Below are 12,541 nucleotides of genomic sequence, written 5' to 3' on the forward strand. Positions count from 1 at the left end.
GGGCAATGACCCGCTTGGATTTCATTTACCTCCTGTCTCCTCCTGGGACAACCACAAAGACTGGTTTATTTTAAACTTAACTCCAGTGTGTCCTTGATCACATCCCTCCAGCTCTGCTTTTCCTCCCTGCAGCGTGTGTGTGTGTGTGTGTGTGTGTGTGTGTGTGTGTGTGTGTTTGCACCCCTCCAAGCATCCCTCTGTGCGTGGCCCTGGGTTCAGGGCAGCACCTCCACCCCCTCCCTGCTCTCACACGTGTGTTCCAGCTCCTGTGCACACACACACACGTCTGTGCTCTGGGAGGGGGGCCTGGTCCTGTTTAGTCCATCATTTTTGCAGCATCATGGACATGACTTTCATTGTAATTATAATCTCAGCCTTTGTAATTCTCCCTACCTTCTGCAGAGCCCTGCTGCAAGGAGCCTCCTGCTTTATTGCTTGTAACAAGGCTGTCGCTTCAAATCCTCCCTCGGACCATTATCTCCCTTTGATGCTTTTGAAGAGCCAGCGATATGTTAATTCTACCTTGGCCCTCTCCTCTTGCCTTTCCCTTTGTACAAATCCAACCCTTGCCAGCCTGGCTGGCTGCCGGGGGGGGGGGGCTGGCAGGGAGCTGGGCACTGAGCTGGGGGGGCTGTCCCTGCCCTGCCCCTGGATTTTGGGATGTGGCTTCATTTCAGGCCGTGCCTGTGCTGTCCTGGTGTCCCACCAGTGCCGTGCCCGGGGCGGGACCCCCGTGCTGGGGGTGCTGGGGGTCCATCCTCGTTGCTCTGGGGGGTTTGGGATGGGTGGAGGCTGAGCTGGGCAGTGTGCCCGAGCGGCAGCAGTGCCTGTGGGGACAGATGGAGCCCACAAAGGTCTGCGTGGTGGTGTCCAGGGCCCGCTTGGCGCTGGCAGACAGCGCCAGATTGTCAGCCCTGCACGGCCCTGCCACCCAGCAGGGCACGGGCAGGGCGGGCAGCGTGTCCCTGTCCCCCCTCTGCTGCTCAGGGGTCCCAGAGAAAGGGCTTTTCCAGGGCTGGATCCAGGGACCTGGGAGAGGGCGGGTGCTGGGCCATCCTGGCGTGTTCTCCAGGTCATGCTCTCCAGCCCGAATCGCTTCCAGAACGTTCTGGATCCCCTCCCTTGGCACTTGGGGTTCAGACGAGCTCGTGATGTGATGGGGAGCTGGTTGTGTGCGGTGGGGGTGTAATTTATGGGCTTTGTGATAAGCTTGTCCAGTCATCCTAAAATAATAAATAAAATACACACCCGGGGCTGGCAGGAGATAGGATCAGTAATATCAGGGCTGAGGAAAATTACTGAGACTCTCCAAGAGCAAAACGAAGAGCAGGGAGAGGAAAAAGGAAAAGTTGCAGAGAGGAAAAAGTCAGGGGCGTCGTCTCCTGCCACGGACTGGGTTGGGGTCCTTTTGGGGGACTGGGCCAGACTGGTTTGACCACAGCTCTTCCCAGTGATGCTGAAACACCTGATCTCATGGGAAGGGCCCATTGCAGCCATTCAGAGCATGCAGGAGTTGGGGGGGGACATGAGCACCCCCCAGGTGTGAAGGCAGAATTTGGGGAGCAGGTCCTGGGTGTGCTGGTGCAGGCAGGAGGGGAGAGGCAGCTGCTGGAGGCTGCCGAGGGCAGGGGATGGAGGGTTTGCTCCTACCCCTTTGAAATCGGGTGTGGTTTGTCTCAGGCTCTCCTGGGAAGCCACATCCCAGCCCGGGGTGAGGCTGATGAGCAGGAGCAGAGTTACAGAACTGCTGCCCTGTGCAGCTTCCCTGGAGACGTTCCCAGGGAATGTCAGAGCCTTCAGGGGCTGATGCAATCCTGCTCAGCACCCAGACAGCTCCAGCTGAGCGGGAGGTGCCACCAGAGCCTCTGCCCGGGGTCGGTGCTTTGGGCTGGCACGTGGCACTGCTGGAGTTTGGGCTTTGCCCCCGTGCACTGCTGGGTGGGCACTGCTGCTACCAGCCTGCCTTGTGCCCAGAGTCGCTTGCCATGCACCCAGGGTCACTTGCCATGCACCAAACACCCCTTTCCCTTCACCCAACATGCTTTCCCTTCACCCAGCACCCCTTTCCCTTCACCCAACACCCTTTTCCTTCACCCAGCACCCTTTCCACTCACTCAAAACCCCTTTCCCTTCACCCAGCACCCCTTTCCCTTCACCAAACACCCCTTTCCCTTCACTCAGCACCCCTTTCCTGTATCCAGCACCCCTTTCCTGTACCCAGCACCCCTTTCCCCTTCACCCAATACCCCTTTCCCTTCACCCAATACCCCCTTCCCTTCACCAAACACCCCTTTCCCTGCACCCAGCACCCCTTTCCCTTCACCCAGCACCCCTTTCCCTTCACCCAGCACCCTTTCCCTTCACCCAGCACCCCTTTCCCTTCACCAAACACCCCTTTCCCTTCACCCAGCACCCCTTTCCCTGTTCCCAGCACCCTCCCCCTGGAGCTGAGGCCATGGAGCTGCTGGGGTCAGTGGCTCCCTGCAATGGGTGGCTTTGTCAGTCCCAAAAGTCCCAAACTGAGGCTGTTTCTGGCTTTCCAGGGAGTGTTTTGGAAAAGCTTGGCGTGCCCAGGGCTAGGCTGGGACCCTGCTGGTTGTTATCTAATAGTGCCTGGTAATCAGGGCTCGGAAGTTCTATTCCTGGTCCTGCCTCTGAGTCACGGTGTGCCCTTGGAAAAGACCTTTGTGCCTCGAGGCTTGTCTGCCTGAGAACGCTGCTCTCGTTGGGCTCAGATCACTTTTTAGAACAGTTTTTGGTTTGGTGGAGGCCGAACTTGGGTTGGGATTACGGGTGTTGTGTGGAATATTAATGCCAGCAGCGCCTTGAATTGGAATCAGAGCGTCCTGCTGAGGTTTGGGATGAGTCTAACAAGTGAATTTGTGTTTGTACACATCGACTGGGCCTCTGCTTACCCTGTCAGCAGAAGGGGGAAATCAGCAGCAAGTGAAGGGAAGGAAGCAGCAAATCTGCCAGTGGGTTGGGAAAGTCCTTGGATAAATACCCTGTGATGGTCTGATGTCACTGCAGTTCTCCCTGAGCCTTGTGGTGGGAGACTCCTTGGCAGCACATTGCAGGGACTGGGGGGGACTGGGAGCTTGGTGCAGGAGCCTGGTTTAGATTTAAAATAACAATTAAAGAAATCATCCTCTGAGGAGCAGGTTTGCAGGCACAGTGATTGTGGTGGAGAGATAAATGCTGTCTAGAAACAAGGGGATGGGTGGGGGTGAGAGGGGAGGACAGAGCAGGCAAGAACTTGGATCCCAGTGAAAGACTGTTGGGACAAAAGCTGCCCTGTGCCTGTTTCTCCCACCCCACCCATCAGCTGCACATCCCTTTCCCACCCCTGGTCACTGGATCCCCCTTCCCTCCTGCTGGAGATGGGACAGGGCTTGGAGCAACCTGGGATAGGGGAAAGTGTCCCTGCCCATGGCAGGGGTTGGGACTGGATGAGCTTTAAGAGCTTTAAGATCCCTCCCAACCCAACCCAACCCATGCCACGATTCTGTGCCTTGCTGGGCTCCTGCAGCCCCGGCCCGGCCGTGCCCTCCTGGGGCTGCCCTGGGAGGGGGTCCCGAGTCTCTGTGGGTGTCCCAGCGAGCTGAGCATCCCCAGAGAGCCCCAGTGGTGATGCCCAGTGGGTGGCTGTGGAGAGGGGAGCTGCCAGCTCTCCAGCTCACCGGGCTGTGAGCGGTGCCAGCTCCTGTCACCGGCGGCAGCACATCGGTCTGACACCAGTGAAAACACCACAGGGGGGGGCAAAGGGTGGGTAGGGGGGGAGGGATTGGAAGATCCCTTTCAGAATGAACATTATTCTGACTTGCAGCACCGCAGCAGCCCGACCAGCACGTGCCAGGATGGTGGGGTGGGCACAGCAGTGGCTCTGGCAGTGATGCCGGGGTTGCTCTGCACCCCAGCCTGCACCGACCCCCAGGAACCCCCCACCCCTCCCTGCCTGCATGATCCTGCTCCCACCCTCAGCATGAACCCTCTGCCAACCCCTCGGGAGGGACAGAAACCAGAGCAGGTTTTTTTTTTGAACGTGGCAGTTTAAAGCCAGCGATTCTCAGAGGGAAAACAAAAAAGTCAAAGCGGAATCTTAATGGTGTTTTTTTTGTGTGTGTGTGTGTGTGTTTTCTTTCGTTTTGTTGTTTTATTTTTGTTTTGTTTTGTTTCGTTTGTTAGCAACCCAACTACTGGAGCTTTAAGGTCAGTATTTCTGATTTTTCATGCTTCTGTTTGAAATGCATGTGCTCGGCCACCCTCGTCCCATCGCTGTGCCCGTGGAGGGAGGGTGGGAGCTGGGGGTGTCTTTTTTTGTGGAGGATTCCTGTGCCAAAGGAGTTTTGTTGAGGATTCCTGTGCTAAAGGAGTTTGTGGAGGGTTCCTGTACCAAAGGAGTTTGTTGAGGATTCCCAGGCTAAAGGAATTTGTTGAGAATTCCTGGGCCAAAAGAGTTTGTGGAGGATTCCTGGGCCAAAGGAGTTTGTGGGGGATTCCTGGGCCAAAGGAGTTTGTGGAGGATTCCTGGGCCAAAGGAGTTTGTGGAGGATTCCTGGGCCAAAGGAGTTTGTGGAGGATTCCTGGGCCAAAGGAATTTTGTTGAGGATTCCTGTACCAAAGGAGTTTGTGGAGGATTCCTGGGCCAAAGGAGTTTGTTCCCAGCTCAGCAGCGGTTTGAGCTCGTGAGAAGGATTTACAGTTTTGGGCTGAGTTGTGCAGATACAAACCTGGTCTCTGAGCAGGACGAGTCTGTGGCCTGCCCTCATTCTCAGGGCACACCCCACAGTCCAATCCTGCTGCTTTGGAGTTATTCCCTTGCAGCACAGACCTGAGTTCTGGGAAAAGGACAGAAAAAGGCGTGTTCTGGGTGGGGTTGGAAGCCTACCTGTGGAGCTCCATCCTGGTGGCTGCTCCCAGGCAGAGATACGAGGGTTGCTCTGGTTTCCAGCCTCTTCCTCCTCCTCTCCCTCCTCCTCCTCCTCGAGCTGTGGAGCTGAGCTTGTCCCTCCCGTGGTGACCCTGCCCGAGCTCTGGGACCTGCCACCCTTCCCATCCCACCGTGTCCCCTTCACCTCCCTCCACCCGGCTGATGCCCAGCACCTCTCCCCTCTCCCAAGCCCCTCATTCCCCAGAAATCCCACCAGATGAGCTCGGGAATCTCGGGACGGGAGGTGCTGCGCCAGCACTTCTCAGGATTGATGGAGAGGGAGGAGGAAGGAACGAGCTCGTGTTCCGCCTGGGGGGATCTCTGGGGCAGAAAACAAAGTTGTTTGGCTCGGCTGGAGGTGTCTGGGAGGGGAAGTGGCATCCCTGTCCCCACCCTCTGCGCTGCCCCTTGGGCTGCAGGGAGGAACGGGGGGGGGGAAGAATTCCTGCTTTTTTTGCTTGTATTGCACCGGGATCTCTGTGCCCACCTCTCCCGGGCTGCACGGAGAGGATGCGGTGCTGCTGTCGGGAGCCTCCTGGCAGCTCCCAGGGGCTGTCCCTGCCCTCTGGCTCCTGCCAGCACCTCGCAAACAGTCGGGGCATTGTGTGCGGGGTGAAGTACGCATGTCTCCTCCTCCTCCTCCTCCTCCTCCTCCTACTCCTCCTCGCCCAGGGATGCTGAGGCAACGCTTCAAGGTCGCCCGTGTTGCGGGATGACCTTGGCGTTGTTGTCCCCCCGGGGTGGGTTTTGCTCTCCCCGTGGACAATCCAGGGGCTTCCCGCGGTCGGCAGCGAGGGGAGCGGGGGAGTCGGGAAACGGGGAATGCGGGCACTTGTCCCGAGTCGGGAAACGCGGGATGCGGGCACTTGTCCCGAGTTTTCATTCTCGGAGTGTTTGCAGCGTAAAAAAACGGGTGTGGGGGGTGTGTGTGAACAGCCACGTGGCTCCCGGGGGCATTCCTGGGGCTGGGAGTGGGGGAAAGGCGCAAAATCCTCAGGTTTTATGTTTTTTACCGGTTTTTTTGTGACTTAGAAACGAAACGGGCACGAGGTTTGGGAGTCCCCCACCCCACAAGGTTCCTCCTCAGCAGCACCCGGGGGGTTGCAGCCACAGGGATGTGTTTTCTCCGATCACATGTTTTTCCACCCAACGCTGGGGGTGCTTTGGTTGCAGGGGGAGCATCTTCCCGGCTCTCCCCGGGCTGTGGGAATGTGTTATGGGTTAAATCCCCCTCCTCTTCCCAGCCCCAGCTGCCTGACCCCGCTACCAAGTGGGGCATGAGGCAGAGGCAGCTGGGGATGGCTTGTCAGGGGCAGAGCCCTGCGGGGAGGCTGATCCCAGCAGGCAGGTGCCGGGGGCTTCCTCGAGGCCACCGCAGCCTCCTGTGTCCCCTGGGGCCTCCTGGGGCTGCAGGCTCGGCCTCCTACCCCCCAAAATCAAACTTCCATGGCCCTTTGGGGTCCCTGGCTGTGTCCAGCTGCCAGGCTCTGCTGCTGGGGGTGCAGAGCCAGCCCCTCTCCATCCCTTGGCCCCAGAGGGGGGGCTGCAGCTGGCAGGGGGTGGAGGGGATCGGATGGTGGGAAGGGCTGTGCTGGATTCCCAGGGACACCCAGGGACGTGGCACGTGTCTGCTGCTGCTGTCCCCCCTCCTTGGCACCTCCCCCTGCCCGGGGACAGGTGCTGGCTGAGCTTTGGGGGTCTCCAGGCCTGGGATTTGGGGAAGGGGGTCCCTGCACTGCTGTGTTTGTGAGTCACAGATCCTCCTGTGTGGTGGTGGCAGTGCTGTCGTTGCAGAGGAGGGGCCAGGACATCCCACTGTCCCCGGGCGTTCCATCCCACACACCCCCTGGTGCCCAAAGATCCCATCCCAGCCTCTGCCACGCTCCCTCCTCCTGCCCCAGCACATCCCTGGCATTCCTGCCCTCACTCCCAGCCTGAGCCAGCCCCGCTCAGCTCCCGGCTGTCCCTCCCTCCCTGACGGGCTGTGCTCACACAGAGCCATCGATCCGGCTGCTCCGTGGCCTGTGTCACGCTCCTGCCATCCCCTGAGTGCCCAGGCACATTCCCAATCCCCTGACCAGGACAGCCTGGTGTCCCCCCCCCTGCATTTCCATCCCCTGAATCCCATCCCAGCTCCCAGCCACCATCCCTGCCGTGTGCTGGGTGTCAGAGGGGCGTCTCAGCCCCTGGGCTTGCAGGGCCTGGGAGGTCCAGGGGCACATCCAAGGGGAAAAATCCTGCGGGGAACCTCTGTGGAAAGAGTTGAGGCAGCACGGAGGGCTGGGGGTTCCTGCTGTGCTAATGCAGGGGGTGGGCTGGCTCCTGGCGGGCTGGAGGAGGAATGGGAAGATCCAAAGGCAGAGCCTCAGCAGAGCTCCTTTGGTGCCAGGACTTTAAAGGAACATCAAAGGCGGCACAGCAAAAGCCAGGGAGGGAAAAACGACTGGGATGTGGGAGGGAGAACGGGGAGAGAGGGACACACAGGGCGCATTTGTCTTTAAAACAAGTGTCTGGGGCCGTGTCACCCGCGCTGAGCTGGTGCCTGGCTCCTGCTCCAGCAGCACTGGGTGGCTGGTTACGGCCCCTCCATGGCACGGGGCTTCCTTCTGGGAAGCCATTTCCATCTCGCCGGCGTCCTCCCGGCCGGAATTCCAGGCAGGCAGCGGTATTTACTCGCAGGAGATGAGCAAATAGCAGGCAGGCTTAGCTCCTGTAATCCCGCTGCTCCCGCACCAGCCTCCTCCCCACGCCCTCCCGGGGCCCTGCTCCGCTCAGGGAGGGGTTATTCCCGCTGGGAAGGGGGGCTGTGGGGTGGGGCAGCTGCTGGGCTCCTGGTCCCCCCTCCTCGCTCTGCTTTTGGGGCTCTGGCTGGTTTTGGGACCTGCCGTGGGAGCTGCTCCCCAGCACTCGGCTTTCCCTCGGTCCTGGGTGTTGTGGATATTCATTGTCGTGGAATCACAGCGTGGTTTGGGTCGGAAGGGAGCTTAAAGACCACCTCGTTCCAACCCCCCGTGCCGTGGGCAGTGGTGCCAGGTTGTTGGGAATGCCAGGAGCATCCCTGGCGTGGGAATGGGGGGCTGAGGCGCGGTGGGACTCGCAGGGTCACCCAGGGGAGGTGCAGCAGCACAACCTGCAGCAGTGGCTGGGCTGGAGTCCCAGATTTGAGGCTGTTTCCCTGCAGCTGATCCTGCTGAAGTCTCTGGCTTTGGGGTTTTTTTGCACTTCCAACCGGCCCCTCCAAGCCTTTTTCCCCGAGAGGCTCTGGCACACGTTTCCCAGCTCCCTGTCCACAGCTGCTCCAGCAAATCCTGCCTCAGATTCCAGGGAGCTGAGCCTTGTCACCTGCCACCCTGAAGTCCTTGTCCCTGACGCTGCTGCCCCGTGTCCCTGCTGCTTTCCAGGTCCCCTCCGTGGTGCTGCAGCCCTTCATCCCTTGCAAGGGCTCGTCCCTTCTCCCCCCTCCATCCCCTCTCTGCTGCCTCCTCACACTTGGCTTTGCTTCCCATCCTCCAGTGTCCCTGAAGGATGCAGTAATTTGCTTATTTTTGGAAGCTGCTGTCACACGAGGCAGCGGCGCCAGAGCAGGGACTGAGCACGGCCAGGAAGGGGCTGGGGGGGGGTCGGGGTGCCAGGGATGGAGGCAGGACTGGCCCCCTCACCCCAAAAAGTATCTCCTGCCACGTTCCCCTCCCTAACCCGTGCCCTGAGACCACCTCAGCCTCAGGGCAGCTGCTGGATTCAATCCCCCCCTTGTCCAGGATGCTCTCACGGCAGGATGCTCCTCTCCCCACGGCTTCCAGGCTGGACATTCCTGTTTGAGGCACAGGGAAAACAACCCCGGGAATTAAAACCCGGCTGCCTTTGCTGGGAGGTTAATGATTAATGCTTGTCCTCCCCGTGGGAGTCAAGGTGGCACCCGGTGCTGGGAGATGAGTGGGATGAGGATGAGTGGGCGCAGTGTCCCCTCCCCGGGGCTGTTCCCAGCTCCAGCCTCCTGCCAGGGGTGGAGCAGCTGTTCCATGGTTCCCTGTCCCGGGCACCGGGACCTTCTGCTGCCCCACTGCGAGCAGTGAGGCTGCTCCACCCCCGTGGTTTTGGGGAGAAAACGAGCGTTTTGGGGACTGAACGCAGAGTCCTCCTCATCATGGCTGGACCCGCGGGGGGACAGCCCTTGGATCCTTCCCTCTCCCGGGCAGGTATCCTGGTCCGACCCCGGTCCCCTCTGCCAGGCAGGTGCTGCCGGGTGAAGGATCGCGCTGGGCAACCAGCAGCGTCAATATTCATGAGGCTGCAGAGGATCCAGGCTTTTAAATATTCATCGGGCAGGCGAAGGCTGTCGGTGCCAGCGGGAAGGGGAGAAAACGCAGAGAGAGGGGCCGAGCGGCCACCCGTGTCCCCGCGGAGCCGCGTCCGGGGGCAAAGGGGGGTTTTTTTCAGTTTGGAAAAGCGATATCCGAGTTCCGTCACCCCCCCGGGAGGGTCGGGCAGGTGCTGGATGTCGGGATCGCGGCGGTTCTGGCTGCGGGGACAAACATCCCAGGGCAGGGCTCACATCTGGCTGCGGGGGGCGGGCCGCGCACATCTGGAGGGGGAGGGAGGCCCCCGTGCTTTAGTCAAGGGGTCCGGTTTAAAGAACTAATCCGATTTTAACGCTAATCCTGTTAACATTGAGATCGGGATTAATTCTGGGTTAATCGGGATAATCCTGACAAAATGTTGAGCATTAGAAGGGGGTGAATTATTGCTGCCGAGAGCGGCAACGCTTTTAATTTGGTGGCGAGACACGGGCGGGGGTGGGGAGAGGGGAGGGGACTGAACCCCCCTGGATGGGGGAGACTCCTGGAATATCCCTTCAGAGCATCCTGGGCCTCTCATTCCTTCCACCTTTGCAGCCCCAGTTACCTCCAGTTTTCCCTCCTTTTCTTCCTGGCTGGGCAGCTCCCGGCTCTTCCCTTTCCAGAGGCAGGGGCTGGGCTGGTGGAATTCCCTCCTGCACGAGGAGTTCAGCATTCCTGGCTGGTGGAGCTGGGGAGGGGGAAGGCTGTGTGAGGATACAGAGGGGTTTGGTTTCACCAGGATGGAGCCGGGATCGAGTGCCTGAGCTGGGATGTGGGAGCAGGGTGGCAGCACTGCCAGGCAGGGGCAATGCTGGGATGCCCTGTCTGTGACTGGTTTGAAGCTGGAGGGCCAACACCCGGGCCTGGGAGGCTGCTGAGGTCACGCCTGGGTCCCAGGGATGCTGAATTCCGGTTGGGAATGCTGGGTTCTGGTTGGAATTGCTGAGTCCTGCTCAGGGATGCTTCCCCAGGAGGAATTTGCAGCCAGGCCGGAGGCAGGGAGGGGTGGGCAGGGGAAGTGTCCTGTTACCTGGGCTCTGCTCCTCTTACAAAACAGCTCCAGCTCTTGGCTGAGTCACCTCTGGGAGCATCAATAATTAAGGACAAGCGGAGTTCGTGGGGAATGAATGAATGAAGGGAAGGAATGAATGAAGGCAGGGAGCAGTTTGGGCTGTGCTGGCACCAGCTGGTTTGCAGGAAGGTTCAGGGCTCACCCTGGTCCCGGGGCTGGGAGTGTCCACACAGCCAAGATTCCAAAAGGCCCTTCCCTGCTCCCAGAGGCTGGTGGGGTCTCCTCATTCCCACTGGGATGCTGAGCCCCAGCGCCCATCCCGGGGGCTCAGCACTCCACCAGATGGGACCTGTGGTGGTGGGATGCTGGATTAAGCGATGAGAGGGGGATTATGAGGGATTAATCCAGCTCAGTGTCCAACCAGGGGCCGGAGCAGGGCTTTGTGTACTTGGTAAATAACCGGTTGTGCCCACGGCTGGGCCAGCGCCGTGCCAGCTGTTTCCCAGGGATTGCAGGGGTCCCTCTCCTTTATCCCCATCATGTGGCACAGCAGAGGAGATGCAAACGGGCAGGAGTGGGCAAGGTGGTGGCTTGGCTGGGCGGTGAAGCTGCCGGGACCTTCCAGGCTCTCCATCCCCCCGCTCCGGGGCGATGCCCGGCCGTGCTCCGGGGCATCAGCCCTGCCCATGGCACGGGATGGAGCGTGAGCTGGGGGGGCCAGGGGGCTGCTGCCGGGCCCAGCCCCCCCTGGAGCCGCCCACCACAGCCCAGGAGGCTTCTCCTGGCGAGGAGAGGCTGAGCTCGGGGACAGGCACTGCCGGTGGCATTAGGACAGCGAGGGCTTATCCAGCCTGGTGGTGAGTCCAGCTCTGTGTCTGGGGGGATTTTTGGGGGGGAGAGAGGCTGCAGAGCTCGGGCTGAGCTGGGCTGGGGAGCTGTGTGCCCCGTGTGTGTCTCAGTGGGGTGTTCAGGGACACCCCCCCTCCCCTTTGCTCCCTCTCCCCTTGTTGCAAATAATGTTTTCCCGCGGCTGGAAGCCCCCCGAGCCCCCGGCGTGCTGGGGAGGGTGGGGTGTCCCAGGGTGAGGCAGGAACAGCCCTGGGGAGGGTGGGGTGTCCCAGGGTGAGGCAGGAACAGCCCTGGGGAGGGTGGGATGTCCCAGGGTCAGGCAGGAACAGCCCTGGGGAGGGTGGGATGTCCCAGGGTCAGGCAGGAACAGCCCTGGGGAGGGTGGGATGTCCCAGGGTCAGGCAGGAACAGCCCTGGGGAGGGTGGGGTGTCCCAGGGTCAGGCAGGAACAGCCCTGAAGGGACGGTTGTCTCCTCAGGTCGAGTCCAGTGTGCCCCTCAGAGAGGGAGCAGGAGCTGGTGGAGGATCCACTGGGACAGACCCCATGCCCCCTCCCTGAGGGTCCCTTGGCAGGGTCACCCTTCCTGCCTGGCTTAGGAACAGAGTGCAAATATTAACGAGCTCCTGTGGCTTGGAGTGTTGTGTGGGAACAGCTGCTCCATCCCGGGGCAGGGGCCTTTCCCCACGCATTTTTTCCCATGTTTTTTTTCCGCTCCTGTCTTCTTTGAAGTGGCCTGTGGGAGGTCCAGAGCTGCTCCTGTGCCCTTCCACCCTCTTTCTGCCAGTCTCCTCTGTGCCCCTGGTCCCTCTGCTCCTCTCCTGACCTCTCCCCCTCCCCATCCAGATCCAGCAGCTCCGCTCGTTGTCCGATCACTGCTGGATCCAGAGGGGTGACCCCAATCCTCGCCCAGATCCCTCAAAAACTGCTGGCACCTTGGTTCCCTCCAGCTCTGAGAATTCAGCCCTGGAAGCTGGGGAGGGAAATGTTGGAGAGGGGTGTGGAGGAAGGGAGGGAGGATGAGGACAGGGAGAGGGGAGAGGCGGGGATGAGGAGAGGAGCATCCTTATCCAGCCAGGCAGATATAATGAAGCTGCTTCTGCACTGACAGTAAAAGGGATTGTTGGGGGTTTTAGGAGCTAAAAGAATCACTTAATTGTGGCTTTTTTTAGCTCTGGGGAGATAAAAGACAAAAAAAACCCCCCGAGTCTCCCTCCATTCCCCATCCCACCTCTTTTATATAAGGCTCCCACAGTGGGGGGGTCTTCCCACTGCCTGGCTCCTCTGCCTTCTCCAGAGGGGCTGGGGGGGAAAATGGGAGCTCTGGGAGAGGGTTTTCACTGGGACAGTCACCACAACAACACCCATGGGCACTCCCAGGGTGTTAAACCTGATTCCCTCTGCTCTGGGATGCT

The 12,541-nt window shown here is 60.1% G+C and overlaps 1 protein-coding gene across 6 annotated transcripts in view; it reads left to right on the forward strand.

The window, feature by feature from the left end:
* The window catches only part of SRCIN1 (SRC kinase signaling inhibitor 1), a 72,784-nt gene that overhangs the window by 40,738 nt on the left and 19,505 nt on the right, over window positions 1-12,541 (forward strand). For 2 of the 6 annotated variants that reach the window (XM_051794551.1, XM_051794554.1), the window contains one exon: window positions 4,186-4,209. The exons of the other annotated variants lie outside the window; for them this stretch is intronic. In XM_051794551.1, the coding sequence (XP_051650511.1) occupies window positions 4,186-4,209 (24 nt within the window). The remainder of the gene's footprint in view (window positions 1-4,185; window positions 4,210-12,541) is intronic. 6 annotated transcript variants of the gene reach the window in all.

This window comes from Manacus candei, unplaced genomic scaffold (genome assembly GCF_025592945.1).
Source record: "Manacus candei isolate 608988 ecotype Guabito, Panama unplaced genomic scaffold, ASM2559294v1 h1tg000040l, whole genome shotgun sequence".
Classification (NCBI taxonomy): domain Eukaryota; kingdom Metazoa; phylum Chordata; class Aves; order Passeriformes; family Pipridae; genus Manacus; species Manacus candei.